This window comes from Garra rufa, chromosome 19 (assembly GCF_049309525.1).
Source record: "Garra rufa chromosome 19, GarRuf1.0, whole genome shotgun sequence".
NCBI classification, from domain to species: Eukaryota; Metazoa; Chordata; class Actinopteri; order Cypriniformes; family Cyprinidae; genus Garra; species Garra rufa.
Window position 1 is genome coordinate 18883097 of NC_133379.1, and position 21222 is coordinate 18904318.

General features: G+C 40.0%; 1 protein-coding gene across 1 annotated transcript in view; it reads left to right on the forward strand.

Annotated features, from left to right (window-relative positions):
• nrxn2a (neurexin 2a) overlaps positions 1-21222 on the forward strand; it is a 614491-nt gene that overhangs the window by 253592 nt on the left and 339677 nt on the right. Inside the window, exon 13 of the mRNA XM_073823970.1 lies at positions 6598-6720. Coding sequence (XP_073680071.1) covers positions 6598-6720 — 123 coding nt within the window. The remainder of the gene's footprint in view (positions 1-6597; positions 6721-21222) is intronic.

Sequence of the window (21222 nt, forward strand, 5' to 3'; positions counted from 1 at the left end):
TAAAGAAACGAACCAATGGCTCGGCAGCGGAGATGCACAAACCTATGCCGATGATTCGCGCCCGATCGCGCCAAAAGGGGCGGAGCATCTGGCTATATAAGCGAGCATTTCGCCATAGGGAACTCAGGTACTTCGACTGAAGCGACGACTGAGTCGTGCAGCTACCTAGCACGGCCAGCAACGCAGTACTCGTTCCCGTATCTCAGGGAACCGAGGTTACGAAAGTAACCGAGTACGTTCCCTTTCGATACTTTCACTCGTACTGCGTCTGAAAGACGCTTATGGGGAACCAGTACAATCCCGCCGTTGCTAAGGTAGAGGAACGACTAACATGACCCTAGCACTAAAGGGCTAATAAGGGCCAATTTGTTCGATCAGATAGCCTGATAAACATCCGTTCCAAGGAATAAGTACACTTGGAGCTCCACAGAGGCCAAGATGCACTATATATAACATACTGGTAACAACATACCACTATGTGGAAAGGACCCGAGTCTGTAAGACTGGAACGTCCAAGTTATAGAATCTAGCAAATGTGGACGGTGAGGCCCAGCCTGCCGCCGCACAAATTTCTGCAATGGAAACCCCACTAGACCACGCCCAAGACGAGGCGATGCCCCTAGTCGAATGGGCCCTTACTCCCATGGGACATTGTAGGCCCAAAGAGGAGTAAGCCAGCGTGATGGCTTCCACAATCCATCTGGATAATCTCTGTTTTGTGACCGAACACCCCTTGGTGCGGCCACCAAAACATACAAACAGCTGTTCTGACTGCCTAAAAGGGGCAGAACGCTCCATATAACATCTCAGAGCCCTGACAGGGCAGAGAGGGTTAAATCCCTGGTCTTGCTCCGCAGGAGGAAGAGCCAAAAGGGAAATAATCTGGTCTCTAAAGGGTGTAGAGAGACTTTTGGGAACATACCCACGCCTTGGCTTCAGGATGACCTTGGAGTCATTTGGCCCGAATTCCAAGCAAACGGGGCTCACAGAGAGCGCCTGTAAATCACCCATGCGTTTGACTGATGCTAATGCCAATAGCAGGGCAGTCTTCAACGTCAGGGGGCGAAGGCCTATGGACTGAAGCGGTTCGAAGGGAGGGCTTTTCAGGGCCCTCAATACTGTGGGTAAGTCCCAGGACGGAACCGTGACGGGGCGAGGGGGATTAAGCCGCCTTGACCCCTTTAAAAAACGAACGACCAAGTCGTTTCTTCCCACAGATTGACCGTTTACCAGGTCATGGAATACCGCTATAGCTGCAACATAGACCTTGAGCGTAGAAGGGGATCTCCCCTTATCCAACAGCTCTTGCAAGAAGGACAATATCACAGATATGTCACATAAAATTGGGTCCGTACCGCGGGTGGAACACCAGGCGGAAAAGACAGACCACTTGAGATCGTAGAGCCGCCTCGTAGAGGGTGCTCTAGCTTGTGAAATAGTACTCAAAACCGACTCAGGGAGACTTAAAGGCTCCCGTCTAGAGCCCAAACGTGCAGCGCCCACAATTCCGGTTGGGGGTGCCATATCGTTCTGTTCGCCTGTGTTAAGAGATCTCGTCTCAGTGGCACGGCCCATGGTGCTCTTGAGAGCAGCCTGGGAAGATCTGGAAACCAATGCTGGTTCTGCCAGAATGGAGCCACTAACAGGACTTTGAGTTTCTGTTCCCGCACTCGCCTGATGACTTGTGGCAGCAGAGCGATAGGAGGGAATGCGTATAACAGGAGATTGGGCCATTCTTGGATCAATGCGTCCTGTTCCTTCGAAAAATAAATTGGGCAGTGATGATTGTCTTTTGAGGCGAAAAGATCTACTCGCGCCTTGCCAAAGACAGCCCATATTTGCTGAACCGTGTGAGGGTGAAGCGTCCATTCGTCTGAGGAGACGTTGCTCCGAGACAACATGTCTGCTCCCTGGTTCAGTTTGCCTGGCACATGCGTCGCTCTTAGAGAGCGGAAGTGCAGCTGAGCCCATGTCAGGAGACGTTCTACCATCGTAAATAGACGTCTCGACGAGAGGCCCCCTTGGTGATTTATGAAGGACACCACTGTCATGCTGTCCGAACGGACTAAGACATGGTGACCCTTCAGTGCAGGTAGAAGGGTGTGAAGGCCTAAACATACTGCTAGCATTTCCAAGCAGTTGATGTGAAGGCGACTCTCCGCTTTCGACCATAGGCCGAAAGCAGGCTGGCCGTCGCACAGCGCCCCCCAACCTAAGTTGGAGGCGTCTGTCGAGACCGCTTTCCTTCTGACCACCAAGTCCAGGGGAACGCCCTGTTCCATCCATTGAGCGCACCTCCAAGGAGCCAGGGCTGCTATACAGGCCCGATCTACCTTGATGCGCTGGCGTCCCAAACGCCACGCTTGAGGAGGAACCTTTGGTTTCAACCAGAACTGCAGGGGGCGCATTTGAAGCAGACCCAACTGAAGTACTGGAGATGCTGAGGCCATAAGGCCGAGCATCTTCTGAAAAATCTTGAGTGGGCGAAGGGCTCCTATTTTGAAGGAAGCCGCGAGCCTGCGAATGGCTTGGGCTCTCTGCGGCGCAACTGCTGCCTTCATTTGACGTGAGTCGAAAACTGCTCCCAGGAACGCAATGCGTTGGCTGGGAGACAGCACGCTCTTGGCAAAATTGACCTTGAGTCCTAGGCACTCTAAGTGGCTGAGGATTAAGGCTCTGTGGTGTGTTAGCTCGCTCTCTGACTGGGCTAGGATGAGCCAGTCGTCCAGATAGTTCAGGACGCGGATTCCCATCTGTCTCAGAGGGGAAAGTGCTGTGTCCATGCACTTTGTAAACGTGCGAGGGGCTAACGACAGTCCGAACGGAAGGACTGTATATTGATATGCCACTCCCTCGAAGGCGAATCTCAAGAATTGCCTGTGATGGGGGGCGATCTGAATGTGGAAGTATGCATCCTTCAGATCCAGTGAACAAAACCAGTCCCCTTTGCGTATCTGCGAGAGGATCTGTTTTAGTGTAAGCATTCTGAACGGCCGTCTCATGAGGGCGCGATTCAGCTGTCTGAGGTCGAGGATGGGACGTAGGCCGCCATCCTTCTTTGGAACGAGGAAGTAACGGCTGTAAAAACCTGACTCGCTCTGTGTTGGGGGGACCGTTTCCACGGCGCCCTTGGCCAACAGATTCTTTACCTCTAATCGCAAGACGTCTGCGTCTTTGCTGCGAACTGAGGTGGTGATCACACCATGAAAGCGAGGAGGTCTTCGAGCGAACTGGAGTACATAGCCTCGTTCTATTATACCCAAAACCCATTTTGACACTCTGGGGATGGCTTGCCATGCCACGGATCGTGTCGCTAGGGGCTGCAATGGTTCGCACAGCTGTATGCTGTCTGAAAGCATTGGAAGAGGAAATTTGCTCTTTTCTTGAAAATGTTTGTTTTTCATTTTTCCCGCTATCACAGCGGTTTGCTGTAAGGGCGCTGATACAAAGGGCCCGTGAGTTACAGCTACATTGTTTACAAACATGAGTTCCCTTACACTCGGAACAGAACGGAGTGTAGAAGGGTTCAAAAGAGGCACTTTGGGGGCTGGTCCGGCTGCTGCGAGACTTGGCCCCTCCCTCTTCCTGCTGTTGAGATCAGGAAGATGCTGGCGGCGCCTGGTCCAACACCACTCTTGGCCGAGGTCCCTGGCGCTTGGGGAAGGGGAAGCGCTTGGCTGGGCGTGAACGTGGACGGAGCTCCGTCTGAGGAGCTGGTTGCGCAGCTGGGGGCGTGGCTTTTGCAGGCTGCTGAGTCGGCGCCGGCTTGGGGCGACTAGGAGCCGTTGCGGAGCTTGAGCGTTTTGGCAGAAAGTGTCGCATGGCTTGGGACGATTTCTGCGCCGCGGTGAAGCGCTCCGCGAAACCCTCAACAGCTGGGCCGAACAGGCCGGTCGGCGAGATGGGGGAGTCAAGGAAGGCGACCTTATCCGCGTCCTTAATCTCCGTAAGGTTAAGCCACAAGTGGCGCTCCAGCACCACTAAACTGGCCATCGATCGCCCGATCGCCTGAGCCGTCATCTTCGTGGCGCGTAACGCCAAATCCGTAGCGCTACGTATTTCTCTGAGCGGGGAATCGTCCAGGCTCAACTCGTCCAGACCGCGGAGGAGCTTTGCTTGGTACACCTGGAGTACCGCCATAGAGTGAAGCGCTGAAGCTGCCTGTCCAGCAGACGAATACGCTCGTCCAGCGAGGGTAGAGGTCGTCCTGCAAGGCTTAGACGGGTGTGACGCCCTCGCCTTCCAACCGATAGCGGTGGGCGGGCAAAGGTGCGCAGCAACTGACTCGTCCAGCGGGGGCAGCTTCTCGTAGCCCTTTTCCTCGGCGCCGTCGACCGTAGTGAGGGCAGCAGAAGAGGAAGTATGGAGGCGGGCTGAGTATGGAGCACGCCAGGACTTAGAAATTTCGTCATGGACTTCGGGGAAGAATGGCGAAGCTCGCTGACGAGGGGCCTGGCGGCGCCCCGGCAGAAACCATTCGTCCAACCGGCTCCTAGAGGGCTCCTCGGGAGGAGACCATTGAAGATCCAGCTCCTCGACAGCTTTAGATAGGACACGGAACAGTTCGGCGTCCATACCGGCGCTGGCGGCGCTGGATTGCGCAGACGGCAAGGGGGCGGGGTCATGGGAAGAGCCCGACAACTCCTCTGCGTCAGATGCGGCCAATGACATGCTGTCATCCTCGCATTCACTTCCTCCGAAGGAGACCAGATCGCTCGCAGCCGCAGAGGGACGCTGGTCAGGATGCAGGAAGAGAACTGGCGATTCCTCTCCATGTGGTGAAGGCGAGGCACGCGGGGTCTGAGCCGGCGTGAGCTCGCCTGTCACCGCGCTCTTAGCTCTCCTGCCCCGCTGCTTCTTCCTAGCAGGCTCTTGCGAGGAAGTAAGCGGGAGGGCGTGAGAAGCGGCGTCGCTCTCTGAAAAGAAAGCTAGCCGCGAGCGGAGGGAAGTGAGACTCATATTCCCGCAATGGGAACATTCCGTCTCATTGAGCGCAGCCTCAGCGTGGGCGTGACCCAGGCACGAGACGCACTCAGCGTGAGTGTCAGCGGCGTGCAGAGGGGCTCTGCACGAGCGACAAAAACGCCGTGGCATTTAAAACAACGCCGTAGAAATTTGCTCTTAATTTGCTCTTTTAGATGTTCGCCGGATAGCAGCAGGGAATCAGCTCCGGAGCGTCAATCCGCCGAGCAGTGAGGATCCGCTGCGAGGCTCGTCAACGGCGAAGAAGAGGTTTGCTTGAGCGAAGTCTGCGTAGTCAGTCTCTGCGAAGATCAGAAGTCGTCGCTGAAGAAGAAGGATCTGAGTTCCCTATGGCGAAATGCTCGCTTATATAGCCAGATGCTCCGCCCCTTTTGGCGCGATCGGGCGCGAATCATCGCCATAGGTTTGTGCATCTCCGCTGCCGAGCCATTGGTTCGTTTCTTTAACACTGCACGAACCAATGGCCGTGCAGTTACACTGCGTTATTGAAATGCTTCAGTCTCAGGAGAAAAGGAGCTTTTCCCATAAGCGTCTTTCAGACGCAGTACGAGTGAAAGTATCGAAAGGGAACTGCTTGCTGGAAGAGCATCATTAAATAATTTGAAAAATTGCTCTTTGGTTGGGTTAAACATTATATTTGGTATGTATTTTATTTGTTTATTTAAATAACATATTTGGCTTCTAATCAAAGATATACTATAAATTCTTCATTATCAAAATTCTAGTAAATAAAGATTAAATGAATAATTAAAACTTAAAATTAGATTGTATAATAAAAAGTTATTAAGGTTAAGTTATTAAATTTAATTTAATTAGGAACACTGTTTGCAGGAAGAACATTGTGAAATAATATGAGACATTGCTCTTTGGTTTGGTTTGTATTTAAATAACATGCATTCTAATCAAATATATAATATAGATTCCTTAAAATTTAAATTCTTGCAAAAACATAGAAAATTAAATTAAATTGTTTATTTATTTATTTGATTAAAAGGAGCCATGAATAATGTCCAATACCTTTGACCAATGTACCAATGTACCAATGTACATTATCAAAAATAAATATTCATTTTGTAATTTGCTAAATATTACATCTAACAGTGTTTCATCTAACAACTACTATTTTTAATTTTAGTTAACTTTTAACAAGAACTTATTTGTTAGAATTAAGTATAAAAAAGCTTTATATTAATTACTGCATTTAATATGTATTTATTTTATTATTATTATAAAAAATTTTTTTTTTTTTTTTTTCCAAAAAAATGCAGTGGTAACCATAACATTTTATTTTAAGATTTGTAGTTGGTCTAAAGCAAAAGAGTTGTAAAAAAATGAGAAATGAGCATGAATAGTTAAATCCAAGATTGGTTGATATTGTACATTCCTAATATGTACTCAACTATACATTATTATAATCAATAACAAGTCTGTTTTTAATCCGATGGATGTCTGTTTACAAAGTTGGCTGCCGTGTTGTTCGCCCATTGCCCTGTTGTTTTCATCATGCTCACAGCTGATGTTAGTGACCGTCGTGGGATTCTGAGCTTAGACACTTGTGTCAGTCTAGACATGATGATAGCCTACGTGATTTATATTGAGTATTATTTGTTTCAGCCGGCCCTGGCACAACCTGCACGGAGGATTCGTGCTCCAATCAGGGAGTGTGCCTGCAGCAGTGGGAGGGGTTCACCTGCGACTGCACAATGACGACATACGGCGGTCCCCTCTGCAGTGACCGTGAGTACCGCTTTGCTCTTTAGTAGGGATTAAACGGCTTTATTAAAGATGCTTGTTTGGCCACATTAATAAGCCGTTCAAGGCTTCTCCTTTGATAATCTCTGAGCTGAGTGTTTGAAGTACTAAACGATGGTGCGCCGCAATGCAGTCTTTTTAATGTGCAGATAAGGCAGAGCACTCTAATTAGTGAGGGCCACAAGATAATGTTCATAAAGAGCTAGTAATGGTTCAAGTGACCCCTGAACTGAAGGCAGGAAGATATGCAATTTCGGTTGCAACTAAAATGTTTAATTATGCCAAAGCTCGGAGGTGGAACCATGGGTTTTTAATGTCTGCGATGATGTACATAAAAAAAACCCAACTGTGCTTTGCCTGCAAACAGAAACTGGCCTTCTGCACAAGGCAGATTGTGTTTGCTTTAACATCCCCATATTTTTGACAATAATGCTCTGGAGACTGGCCTAATGAGCTAAATGAAGATAAATAGGGTTAGCTGCTCTACATTAAAAAAAAGAGCAGCTAAGCATGTTGGACTGTTTTAAACAACATCTTCATTAAACACCTTAAATAAGCTGTTTAATATAATTCAATTAATTTGCAAAGTTTCTATTATGGAGTTTTAGAAATGATGAAAAAACACACATAGATCATGTCTGCCTTTGATTAGATTATACATTTGCACATCAGTTCTGGAATATATGGAGTGTATTATTTGTGTTATATTCATTGATTCAACTGTAAATTAGAAACATTAACTGTGTCTCATATTTCCCTCGGGTTGAACACATATATTGGGAACAGGGTTCAAAATTAACATTCACCAGCTGCTAATGGCAGGTAAATAAAATTGTAACTTCATTAGGAGCTGCGACATGGTTAATATTGTATTTTATTTTATACAACAGTTCTTTCTGGTCCTCGAATCACTGTTTGTATCACTCCGCTTGTAGGATTTTTCACAGCGAGTGTCATGGCAGATGCCCAAATCTACTATAAGCTATAGATATTTCTGTTTTTGTATCACAGAATGTAGTTTTTAGGTGAGAATGCACTTGTTTAGACTTTAAACCAGGGGTCACCACACTCGGTCCTGGAGGGCCGGTGTCCCTACAGAGTTTAGCTACAACCCTAATCAAACACACCTGAACCAGCTAATCAAGGTCTTAGTAGGTATACTTGAAACTTCCAGGCAGCTGTGTTGAGGCAAGTTGGAGCTAAACTCTGCAGGACACCGGCCCTCCAGGATCAAGTTTGGTGACCCTTGCTTTAAACATATGGTTTGTTAATAAGGATAATGGTTATTTAAAAATTTATCAGAAATCACCCTTAACAGATGAAAGGATACTATGACAAAGATATCGTTTTCCTTAATGGACATTCAAACTAATATTTTATTGTGAATATGAGATTGGGCTGAAGAATGAATGCTGTATCAGATGCAGGTAATGACACTCGCTCAGACAATCTGTCTATCATAATACTCTACGTATTACAGTGAGCTTTTAATGCAATACGCTTTCAGTGAAGCAACTCAGTGTTCCTTCGCTACTAGGTCTAAAGTGACATTTTCAAATTAGTAACGGAGGCTTGGGCTCAAATGTTAAACTGTCAATTTGAGATTTGAATGCGTGGCAAAAGGAAGTAGTTTTGCACAAAATAATGTTTTTAAAGACACTCTGTTGTTGCTGTATTTGCACACTCGTGCCATTTAACTGTTGTATAAATGTAATATTGCACTTGTAGCTGTGCGACATGGCTTGTTTATATTATATTAGAACTAGAAATGGTAATATAAATGCAGAATACACCATTCAATCATTAAATATTTATTGCAGGTAGGGCTGCCCTTAACTAAATAATTTTCTGGTCGACTAATAGTCATTCATTTTAAGCATGTTTATTAATAAACCATATAAATCATAATAATGAGCCTTTAATTGCCTACATAACCTAATAAGTGCTCAAGCGCATGCAAAAAATGCATGCACACCAGCAGAAATAATAATTATGAATGTGTCAGGGAAAAACAGCAAGGAGACTGCATTAATGTTTTAATATTTTTTTTAAAAACTAGCTCAAGAGTGGATGCGCCTGTATGCATGTTTTATACGGATTACATATTCTGAGAATCTTTGTTTTTTTATCTAAATTGGTCAATTAAAAAGTAAACATATTGCTCTCTCTATATTTTCATGTCTGTAAGACACAGAGTTTTGAAGTGATGCGCTCAAGTTCACAGAGGCCGAGACGGCAGAAAGCGCATCCTTAACAGATTTAAAAGATGTATTACTTTTATCTGTATCATTAAAAATGACAGAGTATTTTAATAGCAAGTGACCACACTCTACTCCTCGACTGATGGTTAGTCGACTATAAGGCGGTTAGTTAATTGCAGGTAAATGTTCTTAATTTATCCATGATTGGCCAGTGCAGGATGTTAATTTTGGACCCTGATTAGAAAAAAAAAAAAAAAGAATCATCTACATATTTACTTTCTCTAGCTACATATTTTAACTCTCAGCCAATGACTTAGAAGCTACGGTATAAAGAATCTTTGTGGATATGGCATAAAATATTTAGATTTACCAGAATGAAAAGTGACCAGTATACAAGCAGCATATGTAAACATTTGCAAAATTAATTATGCATGAACTATCAAGCCATGGAGTGTGTCGATGCAGCAGATCTGTGAGTACAAAACAACTTCTGCACCGCTAACTCAATTAACACTTCAGACAATTGTTTCACAGCACTGCATACCTGCAACACCATAAAGCATCTCCATATCGGTTATAAAGGTGTTAATGACTTGAAATGATCCCATATAGACATATTTTTGGTAAAAATAAAAAACTTACAAACAGCTGGCAGAAAGGAAAAAGTTGAACAGTGAAGGGATTTCAAGCACTTTAGTGTGGGATTAGGTGATTCCAATGTGATTTAGTCTGTCTGCTAATACTCGATACACCTACATACCCGTAAATCAATAAACACAATTCTTCTTTCTTGGAAAAGTGGTTTAAAGTGAGAAAATACAAGGCATGTCCTGATTTAAAGAGTCCACATTATTCATGTTCTTCATTTCTAGTCATCAGATTGGATTTCTAGAAGGGTTTTCAAGCAAGTGTTGGTGCTTTTCAGTGCATCGACAGACGATGTGAATTAACTAAGCTTCTTTTATACCTAAAGCAGCAGTAGCACACCTGTTCATCCGCGTTTGCATTAAAGACTATGGAACAGGCTGCAGGTGTGAAGAGAAAAACAATCCTTCAAAAGTCATTTTCACGCGATCAACACAAAATCCGTTGGGCAGCCACAGAGCTGGAGCGGCTTCACTAATGCATGACTCATTCCCTTCCTCAAATAGTGTGACAAAGGCAGTCAGTCATCTTTTTACCTTGTCCCCTACAACACACACACACACACAGAGGGAGGTTTTTCCAGACAGCAGACATATGGAGGGAATAATTTTGGTTGACCTCTGTAATTAGCGTAGATTATTTAGGAATATCATTAGCACAAATTACGCCTGCTGCTTGTGTGACATCTCGCACATTTCCGACGACTTCCGAGCGCTTGCTTTTAGTAACAGGAAATGTGAGAGCCGCAGACAGTCACTCGATCCTCACATACACGTCGAGTGTCGCGCAAATCCCGGCGGAATATTCCGGGTTGTATTGCATGTGTCTTGCGTTGTAAAACAGTGTATTCAAGTGGCTGGATCTATGTTTCATACTTTGATTTCCTGCGAGCAGTCACATCCATCACCCGAGGTCTAATTAAATGGCTGGTAATGTGTTACCCGTCCTGAGCCCTGTCCAAGGACACAGCAGGCCGGTCGCTGTGAGTCTTGAGGGATTGCTCTTTCCTACTTTCTTTGTTCATTCAGGATTCACTTCATCCCTCTGTACCTTACATCAGACCCTCCAGCAGTGACCATTAAATTAAATAGATGCTGCACTTTCATGTCTGCTGTTTTGCCTTGCAGCCTTGGACTCCACTCTCACCTTTCTCTGCAAGCATCAGCTCAGCCAACCTTACATTTTACATAGACTTTTCTGTCGTGCCCTGCGCATAAAATGGGCTACATTTCCTTACAGCGGTAATCGTTTTTGTTGGGTAAAACTTTAAACAAAGCTCTTTCTTGTTAAAAGCGCACTAAGTGTTTTTTCTGCTTGAAAAGTTTTTACACATATAGAAAACCAGTGACTTGTTAAAAGGTACTTTAAAGGTTCAATTTAAAGGTTGTATCAGCGATTCTAGGCTGAAACATAAAGTGTCAAATTCAGCTGACCTTTCTTCACGATCCGCTCGCTGCCTGCCCCATAAATTAGCTGTAAAAAAACAATCGGTGCTACCAACGATTCCACAACAAAACAAGCAGTGTTCCAACCAATCACCGTCAGGGGGTTTGTGTTGTGGACTTTCGTACTGGTGCAGGGATGTGAGGGAGGCAGAGCGAAAGTCCACAACACCAACCCCCTGACGGTGATTGGTTGGAACACTGTTTGTTTTGCTGTGGAATCGCTGGTAGCACCGATTGTTTTTTTGGCATATCTCGGACCCTAGGCTGACCACAGAGACGTGTTTTTTTTTTTTTTACAGCCAATTTATAGGGCAGGCAGCGAGCGGATCGTGAAGAAAGGTCAGCTGAATTTGACACTTTATGTTTCAGGCTTGAAATCGCTGATACAACCTTTGATGTGTCCTGGATAAATAAAAGTATTAGTTTCTTTAACAACAACAGTCGGTAACACTTTACAATAAGGTGTCACTTGTTAACATTAGTTGATGTATTAACTAAAATGAACGAACAATGAACAATACATTTATTACAATATTTATTAATCTTTGTTAATGTTAGTTAATGAAAATACAGTTGTTCATTGTTTGTTCATGTTAGTTCAATACATGTTAGTTCATGTTAACAAACACAACTTGTGATTTTAATAATGCATTAGTAAATGCTGCAATTAACATTAACTAAGATTGATAAATGCTGTAGAAGTATTGTTCATTCTTAGTTCATGATAACTAATGTAGTTAACTAATGTTAACTAATGGGCCTTATTGTAAAGTGTTACCCAACAATCTTATTGACCTAACACTTTTGAATGGTGTACAGTACATTTTAGTTTGTCCAGTATTTATGTACTTAATAAAGACATTTAAATTTCAGAATCAAATTTAAAGTTGAAAGTAAACAAAGCTGCAGCATTTTTGATGTTGCGAATTTAGTTTTAGTAAGAATAAAAGTTATGGCATAACATTAATAAAAAAAAAATATTCAGTGAATAATATTTAAGAAACACATTTAAGAAAATATGATTTTTGAATAGCATATTTACAGTCAGCAGTTATTTTATGCTTTTTAAAATATCTTAAAGCTTGTTTTTACTAGAAAACGTTTTTTTTTTATTTAAAATATTCAGTAAATAATATTCAGAAATTAATTAAAACAATAAATAATAACATTTTTCAGACTTTTAAAGAAAATATTCACAGTCAGCAGTTATATTTTTTAAAATATCCTAGAAATCTGAGTGACTTGAAAAACGTGTGTGTGTGTGTGTGTCTGTGAGAAAGAAAGAGAGAAAAATAGAGCGTATAAAATTTTGTGAATAAAATAAGAAATAATGATTATTAATCACTATTTATTTTATTCTTTTTAAAATATCTTAGAAATCCCTTTGTTTAACTGGAAATATATTTACAAATAAAAAAATAATAATGACTTGTTAAAAAAATGTGTGTGTGTGTGTGTGTGTGTGTGTGTGTGTGTGTGTGTGTGTTTAGTGAGAATGTAATTTATGGCATAATATTAATTAAATAAAAAAAGATTCAAAATATTCAGTGAATAATATTCAGAAAATTATTCAAATAAAAACATTTTAGAAAATCTGATTTTTGAATACAATATTCACAGTCAGCAGTTGTTGTATGCTTTTTAAAATATTTTAGAAATCCCTTTTTACTGGAAAAATATGTACATGTGTTTGTAAAAATGTAACAAATAAAACTGTAAAAAATATATATAAAATATTCAGTGAATGATATTCAGAAATTGATTAAAATAAAAACAAAACAAATTCAGATTTTTGAATATAAAATATTCAGTCAACAATTATTTTCTGCATTTAGAAATATCTTAGGATTCCTTTTTTTTAACTAGGTTTTACACATAATAAGTGACTTGTTGAAAAACGTGTGTGTGTGAAATTAAATTAAATAAAAAATATATTCAAAATATTCAGTGAAAAATATTGATAAAATTATTAAAATAAAAAAATTAAATATTCATATTTTTGAATTAAATATTCACAGTAAGCACTTATTTTACGCTTTTTAAAATCTCTTTTTATTTAAAAAAACCAATTGACTTCTTGAAAAGCTTGTGGGTACTTGTGTGTATGTGTGTGCAAAATTAAATCAAAATATAAAATATATATTTAAATATATATATTTATATATATTTAAAATATTCAATGAATAATATTCATAAAATGATTAAAATAACAACAATAAAACTTTTAAATGAAATATTCACATCAACAGTAATTTTGTCCTTTTAAATGTCTTGGATCAGTAAGTTCATACAATGTATTTGTCATGCCATCAAAAAGCTATATTAGTTTACTTGTGATTGATTACCCTGATACTCTTTTTTTGATTTATTGGTCTTTTAAGTGTCTGTGTTCTGTATTGTGTTACATTGAAGGAGAAAAATTAACGGTGCTTGGTGTCACCTTACAAATGAATCCTTTATGCTGACATTTTCTGAAAGCCAATAGGTTGCCAGGGTCAATTGATCCATACAACTCTCACATTCCTGGCTGAAGTTTCCTTGGATGAAATGTAGGTTTTTACCAATTGGACATGCTCTGGTAGGAAACAGGATATGGAGTTGACATATATGGGTCACCAAATGCGAGACCTGACCTGGGAAGTAAAATCCAATAAGTATGTCAGCAGTGTTTCAAGCAAATGACTGACACGAGCCATTTCTCTTGTTGAATACTGAATATGGTTTCATGAATGATACATGTCTTTTTGACCTGTGCTTTATGAGTTCATGCTGTGCAAGTATTTTTGTAAGTATTTTGAGCTGCTTGCACCTGTGGATATACAGTGTGCTGAGCTGCAGGACTCGAGCTGATGTGGAAGGATGAGAGCTGATCTAAGGTGTCTTGAGTTCTGCACTGACATCTGGAAACAAAGCCGTCTCGCTAGGAATTGAGTGAGTGGAATCAAATCGGATCATTTTCCAAGAAGCGGTGAAGTGAATGACAACACGCATATACATACAAATAAAAAAGTAATACTAAAAATAATAATAAAAAAGTAAATAACACATGCCATCATCCATCTTGTTCTCTAGATCAACAGTCTAGTATTTAGTAGAGACAATTATATTTGAGTTTTAGAATCTAATTTAAAATTGGACATAAACAAACCAGAATTGAATGACTTCATGGAGAAAAAGATAGAATTGAATATTAATTTAAGTATGTTAGTATTTGGTAGAGACATTTATATTTGCGTTTCAGAATCTAAATTTAAAGTTGTAAATAAACCAAAATTGAATGACTTCGGGGAGAAAAAAAAGAACTGAATATAAATTTAAATATATTTATTAGTATTTTTTTAATATATTAGTATGTAGTAAAGACATTTAAATTTGGGTTTCAGAATCTAATTTAAAGTTGGTAATAAACAAACCAGAACTGACATACTTTGGGGGAAAATATAGAAATGAATATAAATTTAAATATAATTCTTAGAATTTTTTGAGTATGTTAGTATTTGGTAGAGACATTTATATTTGAGTTTCAGAATCTAATTTAAAGTTGAACATAAACAAACCAGAACTGAAAAACTTTGGAGGAAAAAAGATAGAATTGAATATAAATGTAAGTATATTTCTGCAAATGTTTTGACTATATTAGTATTTGGTAAAGACATTTATATTTGAGTTTCAGAATCTAATTTAGAGTTGGAAAAAGACCAGAATTGAGTTTCTTTGGGGAGAAAAAAATATCGAATTGAATATAACTTTTTTCTTTTTCTTAGAATTTTTTGAGAATTTTTCAATTAGAATATAAATTTAAAATATTTCTTAATTTTTTTTTTGAGTATATTAGTACTTAGTAGAGTATTTGGTAGAGACATTTAAATTTGAGTTTCAGAATCTAATTTAAAATTGGAAATAAACAAACCAGAATTTACTTACTTTGGGGAGAAAAAAGATAGAATTGAATATAAATTTATATTTCTTATCATTTAAAATTGAAAAATAATTTAAAATTGGAAATAAACAAACCAGAATTTTCTTACTTTGGGGAGAAAAAAGATAGAATTGAATATAAATTTAAATATATTTCTTATCATTTTTTTTGAGTATGTTAGTATTTGGTATTTTTTGAGTATGTTAGTATTTGGTAAAGACATTTAAATTTGAGTTTCAGAATCTAATTTAAAGTTGGAAATAAACCAGAATTGAATTACTTTGGGCAGGAAAAAAATATATAAAATTGAATATAAATTTAAATATATTTCTTAGAATTTTTTGAGTAAATTAGTATTTGGAAGATACATTAAATATTGAGGCTCAGAATCTAATATAACATTGAACATAAACGAACCAGAATTGAATGACTTTGGGGAAAAAATATAGATTTTTTATTTATTTTTTGTATACTAGTTGGTAGCAAAATTTTGAATTGGACATAAACAAACCAGATTTTTTTGTTTTGTTTTTAATTAAATGCATGGAATATATTAGTATTAAATGGAGACATTTAAATGTGAGTTTCAGAATCTAATTCAAAATTGGAAGAAAACTGAATTGAATGACTTCAATGAGAATTATTAATATTATTATATAAGAGATTTTTATTTATTTATTCTTTTTTTTTTAAGGTCAGTTGTATTGAACTGTAAGTCGAGGTTTGTCTTGCCTTCCTCAGTCCACATGATCTCCTCCTCTCTGCGTGGCCCATTCTTCCGCTAACGTCCAGACTTTACCAGCCACTCGCCTGCGGTCCTGGCAGCCACTCCCTCAATGTGACATGGTGGCAGGCCCTAAGGTGCTGGCTGCCGGTTCGACTCCTGATCGCTTCATTAGAGAGCAAACAAAGCGTGAATGTCTTGTAATTGTATAGCAGGTCCTGCCAGGCCCCAAAAAAGCAGAGACACCATATAATAAGATATTTAGAGGAGATTGAAAGGTCACCCCCTGTCCAGAAGCAGGAAGGGATGGAGTAATTGGAGGGGAGAAGGACGGTGCTCCGCGGTGAAATGTCAACACGAAGGAAGCCGAGGAGGAATCGTAATCAGCGGCCTCCGTCTCGCGCTCTTCCACATCCTTTAGACAACCACAGACTGAGACGTCACCCTGTTCTAGCTGCCGCTTTGGAGGATGTCACTCAGCCGGTGACACGGGAGAGTAGATGCTGACAGAATTAGGACGAATTTAAGGCGGGTTTCCAACAGCTCATTGCGACTCATTCTTATGCTTTTAGTTTGCTGGCATTGATTGAAATGCACTCACTGAACGAACGAAAGATGGATTTGAACCTGCATGTTCAGTTCATCCCTGTAGGATGTCTGCATACATAGTCAAACTTAGGACGTATGCACAACACTATTTTAAGCTAAAAACAGAAAACATTCATGCATTTTGTCCTTTTTTACATGACAACAGCGTTTTGGGGGCCTAAAAACACAACAGTTTTTAAAACAGGTTTTAAAGTGCATGTTTTTGACAACAATAACCGCTGCATCTCTATGTAAACTACAAAAACAGTGATGCCATGCACATGCATATTACGTGTTTAGTCTAGTATTTCTTAACAAAGTGAAATCACCAACTACTAGCCTGGCATGCATAATACAGTGTTTTAAGTAGGGCCCTCGACTCAAGATTTTTTCTGGTTGTTCATTTTAAGTGGTTAGTCAACTAATCGCATGTTTATTAATTAACCATTCAAATCATAATAATGAGCCTTTAATTGCCTACATAACCTAATGAGTGCTCAAGCACACATATAGAGCCACAGCACAACGGCAGAAGCAATGATTATGAATGTGTCAGGGAAAAGCAGTACGGAGGCTGCATTACCATTTTAATAATTTATTGATAAACTAGTGCTTTCTTTGTTTTCGTCTTAAGACATGAAGTTGGCAACACTGACTCACCATCTTTGCAGTAGTGGATGCGCCTGTTCATTTGAAAAGTAGACATTTTGCTCTCTCTATATACATTTATATATTCATAAATATATTCATATTCGCAGAGACCAAGACGGCAGAGAGTGCATCCTCTTTGCTTTAATTATTTTACAAAAGCGCAACGTTTTGTTGAGTGCGCACAAATGAACGTAGAGTCTTTACAGATTTGAAAGATGTATTGCTATTATCTGTATGACCAAAAATGACGGAGTATTTTAAGAGCACCAGTGCCTCCATCTGTCATGCAGTGAACGCACTACTATTCAGCTTCCACACTCCGCAAAGACTTGAATAGCACATTTTTCTAGGTTAACATTAGATTGAGTGCCATTTAAAGTTGCTACTACTAACATATTTTAGATAAACGATATTTGAGGTCGATGAATTATAGGCAAGCATTTGGGTGTCCTGGCCGATGCACCGCATTACCACATAGACCTGACGTTAATGATCTGTCCATCACGGACTGCGTGATTTTGCAACTTTCTGTGGATTTTTTAAATTTTTCAAGTGACAAAAATTTTGGGTCGACCAAGCCTCTTCTAGTCGACTAGCTATTAGTCGACTATTAGGGGGAAGCCCTGTTTTTTTGTTTTTTTTGTTTTTTTTATTAATTTCCGCTGATCTGTGCAAACAGGGATCACTTTGATAATGTTGTTGTCTGTAGGCGAAACTTTAAAAATGCAAATGTATTTTTCTTTTTTTTCTGCATTGTTGTTGTGCAAATGTACTCTCAGTTGCATAAGAACACTTATTTCAGTGCAGAAACTGCATCTAAGATTGCAAACCATTCCCAACCCAGATAGCTTTTTGAGCTTTCTCTTCATCAAGGAATCCTGAAAAAAAAAGTGTCACAGTTTTCACAAAAATATTAGTTGGATTTATTAGTAGGATTAGTTCACTTCCAGAACAACAATTTATAGATAATTTATTCACCCTTTTCATCCAAGATGTTCATGTCTTTCTTTCTTCAGTCGTAAAGAAATTATGTATTTTGAGGAAAACATTGTCAGAATTTTTTTCATATAGTGGACTTCTATGGTGCCCGCGAGTTTGAACTTCCTAACTGCAGTTTAAATGCAGCTTCAAAGGGCTCTAAACGATCCCAGCCGAGGAAAAAGGGTCTTATCTAGTGAAACAATCTGTTATTTTCTAAAAAAAAAAAATACAATTTATACACTTTTTAACCACAAATGCTTGTCTTGTCAAGCAATGTGATGTGCATGTGCACTCCGGTTCAAGACAGTTAGAGTATGTTGGAAAAACTCTCATCTCATTTTCCCCTCCAACTTCAAAATCATCCTACATCGCTGTTTTTGACCTTCTTTGCATGTTCACTTTGTAAACACTGGGTCGGCACTTCTGCAGTGGTGTAGGACGATTTTGAAGTTGGAGTAGAAAATGAGATGGAAACTGTTTTCAACATTGATAATAAGTGACACTGAAGACTGGAGAAATGGCTACTGAAAATTCAACAGAAATAACATTTAAAATATATTAGAATAGTCAACTCTTATTTTAAAGTGTAATATTTCACAATATTACTGTATTATAATATTTTACTATATTTCTGATCCAATAAATGCAGCTTTGGTGAGCATAAGCTAGCATTTTTTCCCTATTGTTTTCAATGAGAGCATCACCTTTTTTAAAACACTAGTAGCATGATGAATGTTGAGCGTCTTTTTCACACTAAGACGTACACGTTTGGGCATTTATTTTTCTCGGTGCCGAGAGTTGAACAGTGTTCAACTTTGGGTGAAACGTAGTCTCAGCCTCAGACTTCACGCCCACGGAATGTTGGCTAAACGTCTGATGCATATGGTACACTTAACTGGAAACACTTCAGGAATGTCGAAGTCGTCATCTGATTCGTTGAATTTTATCGGATTTCCGGAACACGCGAGTGTCGCGTTTATTTTCGGTCCGCCAGGAAACAAAGCGCAGACTGATTTACTCGGCGTTTTGCTAAAAGGTGCTTATGCAGACGCCATTGTTGTTATACACATTTGCGAAGTTCACGAACGAATTACTGGCTTACTGCTTGTTCTCCCTCTTCTTCGTTAACTTTCAATGCTGGTTATTTCAATGACTGACTTGTTGCAGGCCAGTCTGTTGTTGTGGGGCCATTTCTACGCCTCGAAACGTGACGCTGAACGAAACGAACAGTGATTGGTTGTTTGACATGTCGGTCAAACGGCCTAATGGGAGGGCCTTGGCCAATTAAAGCTGCCATGAATTCCAGACCTTCAGCCGTCAGTCTGAAGGTCTGGCTACGCGAGACTAGGTGAAACGTGGCGCTCATCACCGTCACTTTTTAGTCAGCTAACCAATATTGTTAATATTGTTATATAATGTTAATATTGCTTGTATTTGAGTATTCATGTCTTTACCAGATGTTACTCACAATTGGATGTTGTTGGATGTAATAATGAACATAGCAGTCATCATTTACTCCCGACATCTGAGCCGCTGAAGACGTAGAGGCTTAATGTTACTTTCGTTTTTGAAAGGAAAGCGCCGATCCCGATCTACATATACGTCTGTGTTCGCTCAAATCATTCGTGATGCAGCTTTAGAAGTGAGTATAAGGCTTTTTTTATGCATCTTTGCAAATGGCCTTTCTTAATAATGTGCTAGTTAGCAAGTTTCACAGCTAAACGCGACTAAATGTGGCTAAAGTAAACATTACAGCTCGTCATCCCACGGCAGAGAGGGGCGGGGTGAGCAGAGCTCATTAGCATTTAAAGGAACATGCAACAGAATAGCTCGCTCTAAAAAGGGCTGATTTTGACAAGGTAAAAAGAGTTTTTTACACTACCATTGAGAAATTTTAATTAAAGTATGTTATAGACTTCTCATTAAGACCCTAAAGAATCATATCAACTTGTGGAAAATGGGCATCCCATGACCCCTTTAAGAAAAATATGATTTGAGAAACAATTCATGCCATATTACTTTAGCGGATATTCTGAATCATGAATCATGGCAGCCAAATGGTCTTAATGGGGGGAAAAAACCCACTGTGCCGTAGAAGTGCTCTCAAGAGCTCACAGCTAGGCCTTTTCAATCCAATCCAATATATTAACTCTTATAATCCATATAATAAAGGTTATCAGTACTACTCATATGATGCTATGTCAGTGTTTGTCTGGGAACTTTAACAAAGGATGACGGGAGGATGATGTGATCATTCTTCATAACGTTCATGCCAATGTTTACTACAGTATCACGCTGTCACCAAATCTAGTCCGATTTCATAGCACCACAAAGACAACTGGCCCGGATCGGCACCAAATGTTGTGATTTCACAGCAACCATCCAGTCCCATTGGTGGAAACGAGTCTTTAGTCACTAACCACCCACAATCAAGTTTAACTGGGTGTTAAATGCGCTGAAATTATGTAATTGTTATTCTTTCCACGCATACTTTCTGTGTGACTGAGGATCATAGGATCACTGTGGTGCAGTTCTCATTGCGTTATTACCTCCTGTGCAAAGCATTTCGTTTTCTAGATATATTGTGTATGATTTCTATTGATCTTGGCAGCAGTAACTCATCAAATGATGGGGAAAGGTGCTATAACTCATTATTTATCCACACAGGCCAAGTAGACATGCGTATTTTTGGCATTTTAAAAGGCAGATTCAAGAGTCTGGATAACAGTGGTTCACAGTAAGTTCGCCAGATCGCAGCTACCTTATTTGCATAATTCTTTTAATGAAAGGCCGTAGACAGTGCATGCACATAAACGGCATCAAAAATCACTGAGAGTTTGTAGTGTTGTGGGTTTTTTAGAAACCTGCAGTTTAATTTTACTCTGTAAATATTAGAAATCTAGAAAAGTCTTACGCTCCTGTGTGTGTAATAGCGCTATGAAGTTATTTCTGAAAAAAAAAAGCAAGATGGCTTCAGGTGATATTTTATATTTTCAAAGTGACATGCACAGCCACAAAAAAGTCTGCGCTTTGTTTAGGATTTTCTGTTTTTGTAGGTTTGCGTAAATTGGAAGGCTGCTGAAGATCAGTCTGACACGCCGCACATTAAAGGCCACCGCTTTTTTTTTTCTATACCGCCACACATTCGTGACAAAAAAATAACAGCTAGCAAACAAGAGCAATGATTACCCAGTTTGCAAAGGCAAAAAGCAGACTGAGCGACAACCAAATGAATGATATTTATATACAGAGCACTAAAGTCCGACTGCTTTCATTTATTTATTTCTTCACAGCTCGTGCCGGGAGGCGCGTAATTACACAAAGTGTCTGAAA